The sequence below is a fragment of the Nelusetta ayraudi genome, unplaced genomic scaffold, assembly GCF_046127955.1.
Source record: "Nelusetta ayraudi isolate G7.1 ecotype Tasmania unplaced genomic scaffold, CSIRO-AGI_Nayr_v1 ptg000173l, whole genome shotgun sequence".
NCBI lineage: Eukaryota > Metazoa > Chordata > Actinopteri > Tetraodontiformes > Monacanthidae > Nelusetta > Nelusetta ayraudi.
The window spans coordinates 48,829-67,782 of record NW_027466222.1 but is presented as its reverse complement, the minus strand read 5'-3'; the positions used below and the strand labels follow the sequence as shown (position 1 = coordinate 67,782).

Below are 18,954 nucleotides of genomic sequence, written 5' to 3'. Positions count from 1 at the left end.
TTTCGCAGAGGCTTGAATATAGGCTGTTTGGTGAGTGTCCTGAGAGGGAAGGAAGCTGGTCGGAGACCTGTTGTTGAAGTCCCCACAGGTCACCAGGGGGTCAGGGGTCATAATGTGGACAGTCCCCAAGAGGACCAGAGACAGTGCGGAGAGATGCTCAGGTCAAGAGCGGTCAATGTTGGAGCCAAAGGCCAAAGGCCACTCATTAAGAGACTATTTCCTGCTATTCCCCAATGACTGCTGGACACAGGCTGAAGCAGAACAATGTGTGGAGAAGCCCATTCAGAAGGAAGTTCATAAAACCTGGTTAGGGGAGATAAAAACTGACTGAGCAAGCATCATCTCTGAAGGACAAAAGCAGTTCTGAAAACAGCCATTAGGGAATAAAACGCTGTTGGATTTTGAACAGTTTTACATCCAGAAATATCATATAAATTTTTAAGGCTAAAAAAAACAAAACACTGTGCAGATGTTAAAAGTCATGCAACGAATGATACGAATGCATGCAAATTTGTTGGACGATGTCCCACTCAATAAGCGGGAACTAATTTCTCAGCTCAGAAGCAACGTCTTCGGTGCAGCCGAGGAATGCAGAAGGTTTTGGAGGGAAACTGGCAGTAAGCTGTTTACAGCCTCGCAGGAACTCAATGAGCCCAATGTGGGCGAACCTTTAGCATAAGAATGGAAGTGGGGCCTGTGAACTCCTCTGACACTGACCTTCCTGCTCAGGATGTGAATAGTATCACTCAAGGCCTGCCGGGCATCCTTTCAGCCAGACCTGAGCCTTGGCCTCACCTAAACTCCTAATCAGCCTGATTTAATATGTCCAACAAGTCCTTCCTCAACACACCAACCCCCCGTCCACGGCCGCTTCAGACGAGTCGCGCTGCAGACACGCACACTCCCATGGCTCCCCCCGTGCACTCAGAGAAAGTTAGAAGAGGCGGGGAGGGAGGGGGGGCTCGGAGGTTTGAAGTGTGGGTCTCTTTATAATCAATTAGTTCCCCCGTGGCCAAGTTCTGACGACGACTAATCCAAGGGAGTTTGGGTTGAGCCGAGAGTGGAGGGATACGTGGTGAAAATATCATGGTGTTTCATTATAAGGTCATGTAGAATCATTGGCATTGTCTTTTTTTTTTTAGCTTGTTTTTCTTTCTCCTCCGTCCGCGGAGGAAGTGCTGAATGGACAGCACCCAGGCCGAGCTGATCCTGGAACAGCTGAGCAGCCTCATCTTATTTCAGAACACCACCAGAGTGAATGCCGTGCCGAGTCGTAATAAGTTCCCGACCGATGTTCGAGGTGCATTTGACAAAGGTGCAATTCAGCGTCAAGTGAATTAATGAGGAAATGGTTCTTTGCCAGCTTGAATGTTCAAGAAGAAACCAACAGAAATTTCCACAGAAAATGTATATATTGAAAATGTTTCATGGAAATTACTTTTTTCCTATTTATGTAGGAAATGGTACTTTATTATTTTGTCTATAATTACGTATATTTGATTTCACACAGTTTTTTGCTGTTTTCTTAGCCCAGCGCTCAGAGTAATTAAAGCACAGTGGCGCCGATGCTTTGAGCGTTATGCTTTGAGTGTCTTTTGTTGCAGCCATTTGCGGCCTGCAATACAGTTATGTAAGCTCCTCTGAACAAACCTGGTGCACGGTGTCAGTCCTAATGGCGCCTAAGAAGTATGTTTAAAGGGTTTTAACCAAAGGCTTTAAAACGGAGGGAGGTTTTTCCAACAGAGAGGCGCAGAAGGGCTGCCAGGATTTAGAGCTGAAGTACCGAGATGTGGTTGTCGAGCGACAAAAATAGCTGCTAAAATTTGTGTTGTTCCAAATCACTTTATATTCTGTGTGCGTGTGTTTGTGTGTGTGCGTGTGTGTGTGTGTGTAAGTGAGAGAGAGAGGGAGGAGATTTGAGTTCGTAAAAAAAAGAAGAAGTAAAAAAAAAAAAGAGTTACAAATTATTGCATTAATTTAATATTTTCTGTTTTTTTTGATGCTTCATTCTTTGAATCCAAGAAACACAAAAACAAAACAAATGATGATTTAATGGTAAAACAGAAAAACAGATATGGAACAAACTGGCCAGGTAATTTATAAAATTTGATGAGTAAAATGGGAGGAAAAAATACTGAAAAAAACGTCAAAAAAATCAAGAATTGTTTTCATTTAATTTTTATTTTATTTAATTTCTTATTCTTTCTTTTCCAAAATATTTTCAATGCATTTCAATGTGTGTTTAAGTGTATACAATGTCTACTACTAATTCAAGCAAAATGTATTTCACTAGGGGGATTTTAGAGTGAAAGATGTACTAACATAGCATTCATGTAAGCATCCAGCACGTGGGCCTTTCAGGGGCCATCGTTGCTTAAAGAGAAAGGTTTCAGACATTGCTGTGCATATTAATTTTAGTGCTGAATGCCCCTTTTCAACACTGCAGGCTTTGTCCTCCATGTGCTACTTTTAACTCCCCAAATCACATCAGACTTTGGGCAGCATACTCACAAATCTGGTACATCTTTCAAACAAAAATAATAGATTCTCTTACATTTGTCGTGTTTTGAGAAACAAAAATGAAAGACACATTTGGGTGATCTAAAAACGGTAAATGAGGGTGCGGGAGGGTGGGGTGTGGGGGAGAACAGCCTGCGTATAGACGAGCGATGTTCCCATGACGAGCGGCGCTGTTGCGCATGCTCACACCAGGCGAGCAAGCGCTCGGCGGAGCTTCACACTGTGAGCGGTTGGCATTTTTCAAAAAGCCACGTGAGGATGCAGCCGTTCCCTTCGCCCACAAATCTGCCATCACATGCTGGCAGGCCGGCCGTGATTGGCCCAGAGCGCTGCGCATCAGCAGCCGGGGGTGAAAGGTAAAGCGGAGCATGTGCTGCTGGGAAATGATTCGCACCGCGGCCGGGAGTCCGCAATGAATAAAGGGGAATAATAGGTGTGCACTTTGAGTAGGTCTGTAATCATTAACAGAACTCAGTGGGTTTGTTTTATCCCTCGTCAATATCCACCTACTGGCCGTAGACACGATGCATCAAATGGAAATGCGAGCGTATACACTGTCACAGTCATTTCCTATCGTCTGCCTGAGGCCCTGCGGTCAATCTGCAGGAATTCAAAAGGCGCATTCCAACAGGCTGAATTTAGGGTGATTTGCCATTCAGCATTGGACACAGGGGACCTGAACCGTGTCTGATGTGTGGCTGCTGTGTTAACCTTTGACCCCAGACTGTCTGGAGGGGCACAGCGACAGAAAGTCAAGGTCAAGGGGAGGGGGCGGGGGGTGGAGATGTGGTGCGGGGAGCCTCTGACGGCTGCGAGGGCTCCCCTGTCTGGGAGTGCAGAACCCAGACAGTCCCAGATGTCTATCTGAGGGGAGACGGAGCTGTGTGTGAACTCTTTCAGATACGCCGGTCCTCCCCTGTCTGTTCCCACTCACCTCCGTGGCCCTGGAGGAACACAGAGGGCCCGCTGGTGTCTCAAATAAACGTGGGGCTGCTGGTTCCCAGGCTGGAGGCTCAGAGGCTCCGAGTTGAATATCAGTAATCTGGAAGATAAGCACAAACCCAAACAAGCCCCACTAACTTCTCTACTTCACACCACTAAATCCTCTTATATATGGAGGATAATGACCGCACACATTTTTTTTTTTTTTTTACTGTGTGGAGCCACATACTCAGTCTAGAGGTTTATATGCAAATCCAACGACACAGCGGCTGTGCTAACACTGTGCATCATCAAGGGAAGATGCACAACTTTATTTTTAAAAGATAAAGTTGCAGTATTTTAGTGATGTTGAAGAGACGTCATTGTACAGATATGAGCTTCTGTTAATTCCGTAACCGTCTTCTACTAAATGTTTAACATTAAGAATCTAAAATAGATTTTTGACATCAGACATCGCGCAACATAATAAAGGAATACTCATTCAAAGAATTTCTAAATATTGACGCAAAAATTCCAAACAACTTGGTCAAAGCAAATTCAGTTTCAGGTCTTGTTTGTGAAAAAAGGAAAGAAAGGAAAACATCCCTGGTGCACACAGCAACATTGTTGGAACATTTCAATCTTTGATGATCCCACAATATCCTGCTGGAACGTTCATCCCACAGAAGGATAATTACTGGAACCACAAGTTACACTTTCCTTCTCTTCCAGCACTGACGTTCAGCACAACATCCATTTGAAAATTCCGACCGCTGTGTTTGATGGATACAGACATTCACTGGACCAAAGAGAAGCTTCCACAGCTTTTGGAATCATGATGTATTTCTACATCAATGTACACGATGTGCTTTAGCGTGGTTAGCGGCACGCTGCCTGTTCGGTCCACATGCCAGCGTGCCGGCGTGGCATCTCGCCGGAGAGGCTCCCTCTACAGGTAACACACGGTTCCGCCTTCATCATGGCTGCAAGCATCTCGCTCCGAGTGACCGGAATCCCTCCCCCGTTCACTCTCTAACCAGCATAACCGCCCATATTCAAATACGCACACGTATGCGCGCCCACGGTCAGAGACAGAAGACCCCCCCGGACCTCCCGGGCGATCCGCAGTGGAGCGTGTAGCCACCTGTCAATCACCAGATCCCAGCCGCCTTAAGAGAGACATTTTGTCTGGGACAACGGCGGCCCTTCCCTCCCCATACATTCTGCCTCCCCTGGCAACCTTCGCCGGATGACTGAGGGGCTTTGTCCCCTCACAACGGGAGCACGCCATTGAGCCCGGAAAGCCCGTAGCAACCAGAATTAGAGGGTGCCAGAAAGGGGTCTTTTCTGTGAAACAGGGGTGAAAGCTCTGTTCTTGTCCCCATGTCTGGGATTCATATCAGGGGCCTGAATGGCATCCCCTCCTCCTTTTAAATGACGGTGTAACGGAGCGTATGAAGGGGCTAGCGGCGAGCGGATAGGATCATGGTTAATCTGCTGTTCCTCTCCACTGTGGTCTGATAGGGACACTTAAGCAGCCTCTGCGGACGGTCAGTGGCGTGGGGAGGCCCGCGGGGTACCTGAGGCTGAGGGAGGGGAAGGGGGGGGGGTCGTCGGTAGGTCGAAAAAGAGAAGAAGAAAAAACGGGATGGAAAAAGAGCAGTGGGAGAGATAGGACGCAGGGGGCGCGTAGCAGCTAAAAGATACGGAAACACTGTAGCGCATCCGAACTACAGAGACATAATGCATCACAATGCATCACAATGCATCACAATGCAACACAATGCATCATAATGCATCAAGAGGAAAAATAATCCCAGGTGGGAAAAACATTTCCCTCTGCAATTTAAAGTTTAGGGACATTTAGGAGGAATATTTCAAACCTGTGACATCAACGGCCCTCAAAGTGGATTCTGCTCTTTAGACACAAAAAAAACATTTTGGGGAAAAAATTGTATAAATGAAAAAAAAAACCACTCAAATTGTACGTCTTTTCTCCGTCTTAAAATGCACATCCAAAGTTTCAACAGTCCGCTGTGACCACGATGAGGAGATCGGGGGCGAAGGGGAGGGGGCTTTACACACACTTCTATAGACTTGCGCTGGCTTTCAATGGAGTTTTAGTGCTCTTTTTTACTGGGAATGAACATGGCTTCCTGAATGCCTCTTTAACCGCTGTAAACCCTCATGGAGCAGTGAATTCCAAAGCTGAACCGCAGTGACTGACACGTATCTGCAAACTCGGACGATTAAAACAATCTTATGCGGCGCCATTATCAAGCGAGCCGTGTTGTTGGGTTGCTCGCTCCCTCTGTAATGGTAAACAAAACAAAACAAAACAAAAACCTAAAAGCCACGGCCAGGTGCGACCTCCCACGTTGGGCTCTTCCTTCCATTTTGCGGCTGCAGCGTGTAGAAGATTACAAAACTAATCTCAAACTAGAAACAACACGGCTGGCATGCGGAGAAAACACGCTTTGCCCTGCCACCTTCTTTATCATTAATGAGCGTCTCCGCAAGCCCCCCGTACGGGACGGCGTTTTGTGCAGCCCCCCATTCTAAAGCCTGGTGCCGGACCCTCTTTTTTCCCACCCTCTCCTTCCCCTCAACCTGTCAATCAGGGATCATGATTGAGCCCGGATGGCAGGCAGGCAGTCAGCCATCAGCAGTGAAAGCGAGGCCTCATTCTCTGTGTCTCCCTCCTCCTTTTCATGCCCACTTGCCTCCTGAAGTTTTTCCACCTCGCCGTCCCTGTGGCCTCCCCCCCAGCCCCAGCCCCCTTCCACTGTCCCTCGACAGTTTCTACCCCCCGCCACCCCCGATGGAAGTCGCCCCTGTGGTCAGCGCAGGGCAAACTCCCTCCAAACATGGCTGCTGCGGAAGCCGAGGGAAGCCGGCCGTCTCGCCTCCCTGAACGCCCGCCATCATTAATAAATAAGTCTGATTTAGTTTTAAAAGGCCTCTGCATTTGCCCTCTAAGTGGCTGATGAATAAACATGAGCGGAGTCGGGGCGGGAACTGTATGGGGGCAGGATGAGAAGGGGGCCCGGTTTGTGTGCGCGTATTTGGAAGGGAGGGTATCGAGGGCAATGGGGGAGCCTTTTTTTTCCCAGCAGGGCTGCATCTCGTTTAATTGGAGCACTTGTGGCACCATTACCTCCTTTACTCAAACACGTTACTGATGACAAAAGAAAACAGCACTAAGCCTGCCTTTGTTAGCGCGGAGAGCGGACGAGGGGATGGATTCCTTGCCGCAACTCGTGTGGGAAATGGTTTGCGCTCCCGCCATGTGCTGCTGCTGCTGCTGCTGCTGCTGCTGCTGCTGCTGCGGCTCCGGCCAGTGAAGCAGGAGGGCAGAGCGGTTAAAGCCATGGTCAAGGGGCGGGGGGGACCAAAAGAGCATTGATAACAAATGTGAACATTTTTGAAACATGAATGTTGCTTTTGGAATGGATCGGCTCATCATTGTGTTTCAGTGGGATCCACGTCCCTCTTAAGAACCGAGCGTGGATCTCCCCATTAGTCATTTTAATAGATTGACTCCAGCATATGTTTGCAGCCCTGTGAGTGACCTCACCCTTTTGCTACCCTCTGACCCGCGGACACGATCATGAGGCTGCTCTTCAGTTTGTTTTTTGGTCACCACACGCGTCCCCGGGAGAGCAATAAGGGTGTGACCTTTGCCCTCGGCCTGCCCTGCTGAAGAGGAGGCTCAGTGACAGATAGCTCTTCCACAGTGACCTGTGCTCCCGCTTGTATTTTTATGAGTTGTTGTTATTATTACTCTTCATTACGTAAGAACAGGTTGGCGCAACGTGTATTACGACAGAAACTCATTGTTTTAGGATTTATTGTTAGGGTTTGGATTACAGTTAACAAAACAGCATGACATAAATATTCTTTGCACAATATCTGATTGTAGGAACAACAGTATACGACGCGTGTCTTTTATTCTCTATTAAACTTTTAAAGGTGGAATGTTCAGAAAAATAAGTATCTTCACTACAGCTCATGGATGACTTAAAAAAAAAATCACTAAGAATATATTAAAGCCTAGAACTCTATTTTATTTATTTATTTTTTAAAACACATTTATGTGCACAGCCTTAAGTGTGAAAGCAGTTTAAGAAAATCCTGCAACCAAAACTGGTTCTTGTGAAGTACAATACACTTGCTGGAGTCTGTAAATCAACTCACGGTCTGTTGCTTCAAAAAGAGATTTCATTTGGATCCTGAAATGTTACAATATCACGTCAAAGAAATCACACTTTCATTTGTTCTTTTTTTTCTTGTCCAGCTTCTCTCTCTTCTCTGACTTTTGAAATTTAACTCCGCACCTGTCGCTTAACTTGCTGCTTCCTCTTGTTTTCCTCTCATCCTGTGTTTAATCATGCCGCACACACAGTTTTGCCGCCTTGTTTGCCAGTTTGCCAGAGAACCAGCAAGTTTGTCTGTCAAGTCAAGTTTTGCACTCTGATGCGTTGTGTTTTTCAATGGCCCTCATTCAGATTTGTTATTTTGATGCTTTCCTCTGTGGAGTGGTTTTGCTTTCCAAGTCTTTTAGTTTTCCTCCCTGCAAGTGATTCTGGGTTATCAGGCTCAGACAGAACATTAAAATGGAAAAGATCCAGCAGATAAGTGCAACTCATGTAAATGTGAAGCAAACAAAAACACCTAGTGTGGTTTCACTTCAACACACAATGATTACTTGGTCTCAATTCATTGTGTCGCGATGGAAATGAAACCAGGAAAAGCTCAGCAGTTGTTGAGCCATTACTTGCCCTTTTAAATAGATACAAAATAGATAAATAGATAGATTAAACATTTTATGACTAATTTCTTTCATCATAAAAATCTTAATCTTTTAAAATAAGTTAGTTTTTTCATTTTTTCCACCAAGAATTGTTTTTCAGTCACTAAAAACAACCTTATTAACTACAGATTTAAGGAATGAAGACAACTTGCTTTCAGAAATCTCACATGGTCAATTCTGTGAATCCATGAACATGAAGCAAGAAGTACCAGTAATACAGAAAAAGGTCCTTCAGGAGTGGCGCCTCCATTCAGCGCTGTTGTTCCACAGTGAAATTTGTCTCCGCTCTGTAAAACAGATATAAACATACCTTTGAAATAAATACATATGAATAATTGAATTCAAAAGAATGAATTTACAGACAAAATAAAAGCCCTTTATGTTATAAAAAAAAAAAAAAGAGTGAAAAAGCACACAATGGAATAAATCCTCCCCCGACTTTCTCCTCAAACTGAAGAAATCCTATATTTAAAATGCAGTGAGATGGAATAAAAAAAAAAAACACCCGAGCATGTTGAGACATTTTCAGTATTGCAATAATCAAGGTCACTTGAACAGCTCGACATGAGCTCTCCAGTGGAAAAAACGTCTCCCCTATCAACAAGCATAGGTGAGTTCAATTAACGTGTTTTTTTTTTAAATATGATTCTTTCTTTGAATGTGGCCTGTTCTGAGAGACAAGCAGGCCTCCGTGGCTGCAAGGCCCTGCTGTCAACAGCAGCAGCTCGCGCTGCATTCAATACTGGATGCTGGTGAGACGTTCCCAACAAAGGACTGCAGCATGCAGTCGCCACATGTTTGCATGTGCTTCCACCTAGAGGGCACTAGATGCAACAACGACGATGGGGCAAAGAGCGCATTTCCGACGACTGCGTCTCTGGAGATGATGTGAAAGGATGCTTACATGTCTTTGCCCCCCATGTGGTTGTTGTACTGCAGGATTGGTGGGATGCTTTCCTCGTCCTCGGGCAGCTGTTGAACAGTCAGTGTTTTAACACCATAATTCATTTGGTGCCGAATGATTCACCATCATCAAAGCAAGTGAAGGTTTATGGAAAAGGAGCCAGTAGGAACAGAAAACAGCAGGACACAAGTGTGGAATAGAGTCATAGCAAGTATGTTTTGATATTTGTAATGTTTTCAGTGGACAGTGTGACACAGAACAGCTGGGGACACTCCCTACAATTGTAAAGTAAAGCAATTGGATGAGAGGAGCTAAAAACTTTAAATCAGGAGGTTTCAATTTCAATTTCAATTTCAACACAGCTGCATGTGTCAAATGATGACAATCATTCAAAGAGGGATAAGATTCAGGGTTGTAATTGTGTTCAACAGTTTTCCCTGAAAAAAAACAACAACTTCCGACTTATGTGCAATTCAATTAGTTTTTTGTTTCTCACCTCCCAGTAGGGCTCATCATCAAAACAATTGTCATCTGCAGCATCTCCCCAGATGGGTAATCTTAAGATGCTACCTGAAAAGCATACAAATAATTTCACTATCTCAACACATGACCAGTCGGGCTCAGCTGGTTTACATGCTGCACGCTGCAATGATTTCTGAGTGTCTGCGGCGCTGATTCTTTACCTACGATGATGCCTCCTCCGATACCGAAGCAGATGGCCACGCAGAGGCCTGCAGCCTGGTGACCACCCTGCTTTGTGGGCGCCATGTTTTTATAGACTCCCTCAAAATCAAAGGTGTTGATCAGCCTTCAAGCGAGTGGAAACAAAGAGCTGTGACTCCAGATCAGAATACTGTTTCTAATGTGCTCTGGTTGAATATTTCATTCATTCTATTGGATATGGGCACCTCTGGCTATAAGTTTTCCCTCTCGCTCACCCTTCCTTGCTATAAACTGATTCCGATGCAGCTGCGGCAGTGATGGCCCCCACAATGCCACCGATCACTCCCGGCATGGCGTGCAGGTTATGGATGCCACATGTGTCCTGGATCTTCAGGTGCTTCTCCATGAAAGGCTAAAAGAGACAAAGAGTAGAAAATTTATTGCCCCTTTAGGCTTCTAAAAATTCCGAGGCGGCAGGGAAGCGTGTAGGAAGGGCAAGTTTGTGCAGATTTCAAACCTATCTTCAAATTAGCCACCTCCGGCACGGCTGAACTTATCTCATAATAGCTATAACACATTAAAATACAGAGATGCTGTACCGTGATGAAAATATAACCCAGCGTTGAGATGATTCCACAGCAGAATCCCACAATCAGAGAGCCGTAGGGCATCAGCATGAACTCTGCCGCAGTTCCCACTGCCACACCCCCAGCCAGCGTGGAGTTCTGGATGTGAACCTGACCAATGGGAGGAAAACATCATGGCTTCAGAATAACGAAAGAGAGTATGCAGTATTATTAATTAACACTATGCAGTTTCATTAATGTATTCATGGGCAGTATGTTAAGCTTTTACCAATATAAAAATCATAAATCAATCCAGATTTTACACACTCAAAAGGAACACTTGATCGCTAACAGTGTGACAGTGGCTGGTACCATGTCTAGTTTCCCGTGCTTCTGGAAGAGACTGGAGATGGCCACAGTGGTGAGCACCGTGGAGGCCAAGGCCAGGTAGGTGTTGATGGCTGCTCGATGCTGCCCGTCTCCGTGGTCTGTGATGGCTGAGTTGAAGCTGGGCCAGAACATCCACAGGAAGAGGGTGCCTGGGTGGAGAGCCAGCGCACATCTTCAATGTCTAGAGCGTTACCATGGCAACAAAGAGTTGTTGAGGCTTTAAAATGAGACACGCCACGCTACCCACCGATCATAGCAAAGACATCCGAGTGGTACACGGAGCCCTGCAGACGACTGCTCTGGTCCAGGTTGGGCCGATAGAGCATCCACGAGATGGACAGACCATAATAACCTCCAAAGGTGTGGATGACCATGGAGCCTCCAGCATCTCTGGCCTTCAGACGAGAAAACGTCAGTCATCGCTGGCGCCGATGCACGTCTGTCACAGCTACAAGGTTATAAGCAGAGGTTTCTACTGGCTGTTTTAAATCCTGCCTGCTCTTAGATTATCAATGTTTGATTTCTTGGGATGAATGAAACGAGAGCTTATGTACATGCACATTTCTTCACTCTCAGGATTAGATTTTCATTGAGTTGGATTAAAAAAAAAATCAAACAATATTTGTTTTCACCTACATGTATAAGATCGAGGATGATGTACTCCTCCACCGCAAACAGTGTGATCCCGAACAAAGTCAGAACCATGAGCTGGACTGGGCTGACCTTACCCAGAACCGCCCCGTAGGCGATCAGGCAGCCGGCCACACAGAAGTCCGCATTGATCAGGCTGAAAATGGACCAGTAAAATCTTAGGTGTTGGACAATAAAGAGAAGATGACACTGTGAGGGAACTTTAAAGGTGTCTCTGTACTCTTGAGTAACTGTAACAGTAATGTGATCAGAACCGCTGGTGTGGGGTTGTGTCAGTTAGACTGGATCATACACTTCAATTTCTCTCTCGCTGTCTCTCCAACAGAACCATGTAGGCAGATAATCAGATTCCCATCACAGATAAGACAGAACTTCCTCGTTATTAAACTAAACCAGTTGTGGTTGCTTCCTGTTTTGGCTTTGATAATAATAATAATAATAATGGTAATAATAATAATAATAATAATAATAATAATAATAATAATAATAATAATAATAATAATAATTAAAGCTGCAAGCAGCGTTTGCGGGGCTGAGCCGCCGTGGCCGACGCGACCCCTGATGACCCCCGATGACGCCCGCAATTGACCCCCATCCTCTGCCGACGCCCGGAGACATCTGCTGAAAGAAGTCTATGCAAATGATGCAGATTTTTCAACCTGTTTTGTTTTTTTTTGAAAGATGCTGTCAAATGTAAATTATAGGCCTTAATGAGACAAACACGTAGGTGTTTGAATGACGTCTGTAGCACTTTTGTAAAGGAAACTGCAGCCATTTCTGTGTTGAAAAAGAGGGAGAAGAGGTGTAATGATCATATGCCTGTGTATGCAAATGATGCATATTTTTTACCTGCCTTTTTTTTTTAAGTGGCTGTCAAATGTAAAATATAGGTCTTGATGAGACAAACACGTGGATGTTTGAATGACGTCTGTAGCACTTTTGTAAAGGAAACTGCAGCCATTTACAGTATAGTGTGTGTGTGTTGAATAATAATAATAACCTTTCAACTCCAATTTTGATCTTCCCATCGGTGTAGTCCAGAGAGTGAAACCAGCCTTGCATCAGCAGCGCCCACTGGAGGCCAAAGGCTGCAATGAGGAAGTTGAAACCCACAGCGCCGAAGCTGTACCTCTTGAGAAACGTCATCAGGAAACCGAACCCGACGAAGATCATGACGTGGACATCCTGGAAGCCTGCAGGGCAGATTAAAAAGATGGAGATGAATGGAAGTGACTCGGTACATAACAAAGATGAGAGAAACTGGTCGGATGTTTCCACTTCAGCTGCACAGGGTTGTGTGCAGTGATCAACCAGTGTTCCCCTGCAAAATGTTGCACTTTCAAATTCGGCACTGCTCAGCTGTCAGCAGTCATAATGTTCAATGCACACACATAATGACTCGGGAAAGACAATGACACACAAGACTGATTTATGTAGTTTATTCAGTATTCATTATTCAGTAGTTGTGTCATTGAATTTTATGATGGGTGATGATGATGGATGAAGGATAATAATCATATTAAAATTAAATACAAAATAATTGAGGATGAAAGCACATATAGACACAATTAACTGCTGTGCCTGGGTTACAGTAATCATTGTTTTAGGATAATATTATTATTATATGCATATGCAACATTTGGATGCTTATTCCTGAGAAATGAAAATGCCTGCGAGGCAAAACTTGGAAGAGGGTCATCTTTTGTTATGTGTGTTGATTTACGGCTAGATGCATTCACATGTTCTTGTGAGACTGTAAATATGCCCACACTCTACCACCATAAACTGGCCAGTATCATTTATGGGAGTCGACCGTGACACCTCGAGCTACAGTAAACATCCTCTGCTCTGAGAAAAGTGGAATGTTGTATTGGAGAATTTGTCACAAAGAGCTTAAGTCAGCTCAGCATGACACAAGGGGTTCGTCCCGCAGTGTCACAGGCCCCAGACACATACAGGTTGTGGACAGAGGCTGCAGAGGAGGAGGCCTGAGGACGTTGGTGGCACTGTGAGGTGAAGGTGAAGTTCATATAAAAACCATTTCAAATCAAAATTGGCATTCTTACCTAAGTCACCCAGTCACTGATTCACATTTTCACCAAGTTGGTTCATCAAGTTGGTAACACATTGCCCAGGCTCAACAATTTAACAGTAGCACCATAATGGCTAACTTGGATGCAATGCATATCAAACAGCAAAACCATGGTGTTGATTAACTGTTGATGCCGAGTCGCTGCCATTTGACATTCCAACTTCAAAGTATTGCATTGGATCGCAGCATTTAATGCGCAAATAATACATCAACAATTACCCCCCCCCAGTTCCAATTCATTGTCAGCAACTTGGGAATAGTGCAGTTGACACAAATGGTAGGCTGTGTTTTACATTTTACCTTGAAATTATAACCAATAGTAAATGCTATTGAAATAAAGATATTGTGTGTACGTCGGTATTTCAGCATTTCTGATGTCAATGACAAGCATTCAGCAATTTAAAAAGACATTTCAATTAAACGGAAACTTACTTGGATATCTGAAGTAGAAGTCGTTCTCAATGTCACTCGATATATTTTTCGCCTTTCTGTGCTCAATCCAGTGAGCGTCGGCCTCCTCGTTGTAACGAATAAAAACACCAAACAGGATGATCATGGCTGTTTGCCACACAAAGCAAACCGCTGGAAGGCTGAGCCGCACATTGGTGTTCTTTGAACGGTCGCACATTTCCCTGAAGCTCTGGATGCCGCCCATGGCCTCGACGTTGTAGTTTGATTTCTCTTAACAATCTGTGACACAAGGATCAACTGTCATCTCCTCAGGCGCCTGAGTCTGTTCAAGCCCCTCGGCGTCGTCCAGCGAGTGATGAGCGGAGAAAAGTGCTTCCGTTAAGACGAGGACCGACCTACGGCCCCTCCCTCCACCATCGCACTCACCTCTGGCTTCTCAAGAGGCCACGCATCATCGCTTCAGCACAACACTTCACCGCCGAGCGTTCAGTGTGGGAAAACCGGCACCGTACCTGTCAACATGTTCTAGCGCATAAAGAAACGCGTGATGCTGTTTTGATAAGATACAGTTGCAGAAAACATTTTGAAAAGTTTAATGTTTTACAGCCTGGGTGGAGTGGTTTTGCATTTTTTTTTCATACGGACCACTACTCTTGAAAGCAACTTGTCAGAGTGGGAGGGAAAATAAAGACTTACTTGGGGAAGCCTGTCAGATGCCGGTGATGCCGGACAAGTTGGGAGGACGACAAAAATGGTTGAGACAGGACAAGCTGACACTTCCCGTCCTTGACCTTTATGCCCTTGGGAAGACTTGAGAATCACAATGGATGAAAATGCATCTAAGTATTCTTCTGTCAAGGAAGATAAGAGCCAATAAGATTTAATAAAGAAGAAGAAGTAAAGTGTCGCTTATTGTACCATGAAAATCATTGGACAATAAGATCAACGTTGGAAATAAATCACAACACTTTTTGAACGCGCTTCATCTTCTGATACCATAAAGCATCGTCAGCTTTTGGTTCAAATCGGTTCCAATTAATTCTTTCATGGCCATATATTATCATATATACTTGCACGATAAGATTTCCTTGAAGAATGCCATGTTAAAACCTTCCATACATGGAAAAAGGAGAACTTGTGCGTTGGCACTCACGTGGCCTACACCTAAAACAAAAGAGCAGAAGGGCTCATGTTACTGCAAACACACAGTTCATCACCTGCTACACGTACACCACCTCATTGGGACACGTTTCTTTATGACAGAGCAAAACAGCTTCTATCTAATGACAACATAAATACTGACACAGTTCACGTGCGCCCACGCGACTCATCAGCAGCTCCCGTCTGATTTTTACCAACTTTTTTTTCAGTCACTTCAACTCATCAGCCATGATGGTTTAAGTTGAGGTCGAATTTGCTTTACATAGGACGCACAGTGGGTCGACAGACAGCCAAAGTGTAAATACTGAAGTAATTCAGGCCTGTCTGACCTTTCAAGTGCAGGGAAAGTCAAATACTCGACTTAAGGAACACACAGCAGCTCCCGCATGTCATGCCCTCTCTCCCCCCCCCCCACTCCTCACGTTGCAGTGAAAATGAAGGGTGGAAAAAAACATCCCAGACAAGAAAGAAAAGTCATGGTCCTAAAAACACATGTAAAATAATTTACAGGTTTTCTTGGAGGCCTGGAGAAATAAAGAATCAGAAGGTTATTAGTTTGAAAACCTTGTCTTAAAAATTTCTAACGAGTATACACACGTCACTTAACACAAGTTCTGCAACAAACATTTATTTCAAACGTCACTGTGAATCTCTGCACGGCCAATTCTACCGAACATCAGCTTGTTGCATTTTGTCCTTGTGTGCAACACTAACAGAAATCATCTCTTGCCAAAAGTTCTCAGCGGCCAGTCAGCAGCTCTGCATCAGATGGACGCACCGGTTGTTGACTCATCAGATTGAGTGAGCACCTTTTCTTCGCTCAGTGATCTTGCGTCTCGCTTGGGTGGCTCTGCCTTGGTGACGCAGCTCTGGCAGATGATGCACCCTACAGGGATGACTGGCACCTCTGAAGCTCAGGCTGCTTTAGCAGGCTTCAGTCAGGGAAGGAAGCTATGGCTCAGTGCTAACAGAATGTGGAAATCAGGTGAGCTTTTAATGTGCTTTCTTCATGAGTAAAGGCACGTTTTACTGCGTACAAGAGCTACAAAAAGGCTGTTGTGGACAGTAGTAGCTTCCTACAGCAGAGGTTTTCAAAGTGAGCAACACCAGGGGGTGCTGAAAAGGCACCCACTGAAAAGGTTGAGCACCTCCTGGCCAATCGGGAAACTGCAGCTATGTCTTTCATGACTGTCCATGTCTCTTTACTTAATCCTACAGTGCATTATTTGTACATTATAAAAGGAGAAGTGTGTTTTGTTGAAAATATTTTCTACAACTGTGGTCAAATATTGTCACTGGGGGAAAAAAGAGTCAGACCAAAGTCTCCACTTGGCAAACACACATTTATTAATCAACATTCATTAAAAGACCAAATTTAAATAAGATAAAAATGTAACAAAGGCAGAAGGAACATGACTTTCTTCAACATCTGTAACAGCAATGTACATGTTTGAAATGTCAATTTTTAAGCTAGCGTCTTGCTCTTCTTTGGAATAAATGCCTTATAACTCTTTCTTTTTTTTTTTTTTCAAATTTGGCTGAGCTGTGACAATAACATGAGTTAAGACAGTCGCTGTTGACGCTATTTTTTTATAGCACGGATAGACGTCAGCAAACCAAGACTGTCATTTGTTGTGATAACAGGCTGAACATGATTGCCAGCTGTGCTGCACTGTGATGACAAGCAACATGTAACATATTTCTTTCTTTTCTTTACCTTTTGCTCTCTGGCTCGGCTTTATTATGTTGTCTTTGTAAACAAAAGTACCCCTAGCAAACAAGACAAGTTTCCCATTACCAACCACAAAACATGAGGGAGTTTGGTTTTTGGTCCCGCGGCAGCATGAGTGGTGTGGAGAACAGCCAAGAAATGTTTTAGACACGTTTTGATGCGTCATCCCTTCAAGCAAGATATTATTGGGGATCAAACCAATTCAACAGCAGCACTTGACAACAATATGAAACACATCTGAAAGCAGCATGTTGTTGCAATTGATGACCGCTGAATTTAGAGTCAGTTCAATATTCAACGACATTTTCAGATTTGTTTTGTTACTTTTTTTTTTTTTTTTTTTTTTTTACCATGAAACTACATCCTGGGCTTTAATCCCCCTCAACACTGACACTTCGACGGTACAAACAATCAGAGTCCTTCAGGACTGAGCTGGACTGCAACCATTAATAATCTCTTTACTTCCAACTCACTTGCGCCGCTAATCACTCACAACAGCAGCAGCACACCAATGTTAAACACCCATCAGACGCTCAGTAAGCTGCTGTTCCAGTGTATTGGCTTCTGTGTCAGGCAGGAGACACTTCTGTATGATGCCTTTGACATCTTTCTCTGTGCTCAGCTCAAAGTCTCTCTTGTTCTTGAAAGGTAAATGTCCAGCCAGCTCACAAAGAGCCACGTTGAAGGCGGACTCCTCCTTGCAGCCAAAGCTCGACAGTCTGGGGAACACGGCGATGCGAACGCCTCTTCTGCATCGGCCATCCCCGCCCTTCTGCATGCCAGCACAGGGTGGACATCCCCTGGTCATGAACACGTTGTGAGCAATGTTACTTTCCACGAGGAAGTCTGTGCATTGACAAATGGCTCTGGCAATTTCCTCCACGCACTCTGACGTGGCGTAAAACAAATAGCCTCCTGGACAGTCCAGCAAACGGTGAAAGCTCTTGTCAGGGACCAACGGCTTGACCGCCATCGACTCAATCGACAGCTGCTGATTCAAGTAATATCCGTGCAGGTGAAGGTGGTTGACGGAGGCCAAAGCTCCGAGGCTGTTGAATCCCACCCGGAAGCCCGGATCTGAGCTGAGGAAGACGGACTCAACGCCAGCCTGGATGGCAAACTTTGTCAGGACCTGAGGGAAACACAGGGACGGATCTGGGACAAAGAGGCAATGTCCAAATTCCAAAGGACTGACATTGATCAAGACAACCATTCTGCAGGGCTGCGATGCCTCGTCTCTGCCCTCGGCACCCTTCACCATCTCCATGATGACCTCATCTGGGTTTATTTTATTAAAGTTGAACTGCTTGGGATTGAAGCCCTGCTGGATGCTCAGTATCTCCTGAGGCTTTCTTCTCTCTGTGCCTCTTGCAATGTTCAGCTGCGCCACATATCCCTGCGTTCCCGGGAGGATGCGCGTTTGTAAGTCGCCCAAGTGGTACCGGAACAGCCCGCTGTCCATCCTGTCCGTCCAGCCGGCCTGCACCACCGTGTCGAAGTTCGTCAGGCTGGAAGTGGTGGTGTTGTCTCGGCACACATCCGTCACAAAGTCCTGTTTGCTGTATACAAACCGGAGCGCCATGCTTGAGCTGTAACTTCCGCGGAAGGATGAATGAAAATTTAAATTCTATTGGTATCTTTGTCCGGTAGCCCTGCTATACTGAAATAAAATGTAGTTGTTTGTTGTTGTTGTTTTTGTTTTTTCTTCTCTCGATCGAAATTTGCTGCTTGTTCCCAGAACGAACACATCGTCCACGCTCAAAACCGGCTAAGTTCATGCGACACGTGACACCGCTCTTCTTCCGGTTCATTTTCCCCCTTCACAATAATAGTTTCGAAATTAGAAAGAGAAAGAAAGAAAGAAAGAAAGAAAGAAAGAAAAGAGTCTTTATCCGTCGTACTTTCTACATTGTATATACATACTAAAGACATCAAAAATATGAGCAAGATATATTCTGTACAATAACTCTAAATATGCTTTTTATGGAAGGTGGCTATTTTGAAGAAGTTAAATATAAAACGTGTTTGAGTTATTTTACACTTACACACAATCCATCACTTTTACTACATCGTTTCCTACATAATTCCATATGTGTTCATACATAGTTTTGATGTCTTCAGTGAAAAACT

The 18,954-nt window shown here is 44.7% G+C and overlaps 2 protein-coding genes across 2 annotated transcripts; both read right to left on the bottom strand.

The window, feature by feature from the left end:
- Positions 1-7,274: 7,274 nt before the first annotated feature.
- rhcgb (Rh family, C glycoprotein b) lies at positions 7,275-14,298 on the bottom strand. The gene is made up of 11 exons (XM_076014777.1): positions 13,953-14,298; positions 12,429-12,621; positions 11,414-11,564; positions 11,025-11,172; positions 10,760-10,926; positions 10,421-10,558; positions 10,097-10,233; positions 9,842-9,966; positions 9,655-9,728; positions 9,159-9,226; positions 7,275-8,541 (listed from the first exon to the last, which is right to left on the bottom strand). The coding sequence occupies exons 1-11, from the start codon at positions 14,173-14,175 to the stop codon at positions 8,505-8,507; spliced, it is 1,461 nt and encodes a 486-aa protein (XP_075870892.1). The 5' UTR covers positions 14,176-14,298; the 3' UTR covers positions 7,275-8,504.
- A 2,122-nt stretch (positions 14,299-16,420) lies between these two features.
- gdpgp1 (GDP-D-glucose phosphorylase 1) lies at positions 16,421-18,611 on the bottom strand. Its single transcript, XM_076014797.1, has one exon. It carries the CDS (start codon positions 18,404-18,406, stop codon positions 17,339-17,341), a length of 1,068 nt encoding a protein of 355 aa, XP_075870912.1. The 5' UTR covers positions 18,407-18,611; the 3' UTR covers positions 16,421-17,338.
- Between the last annotated feature and the right edge of the window lie 343 nt (positions 18,612-18,954).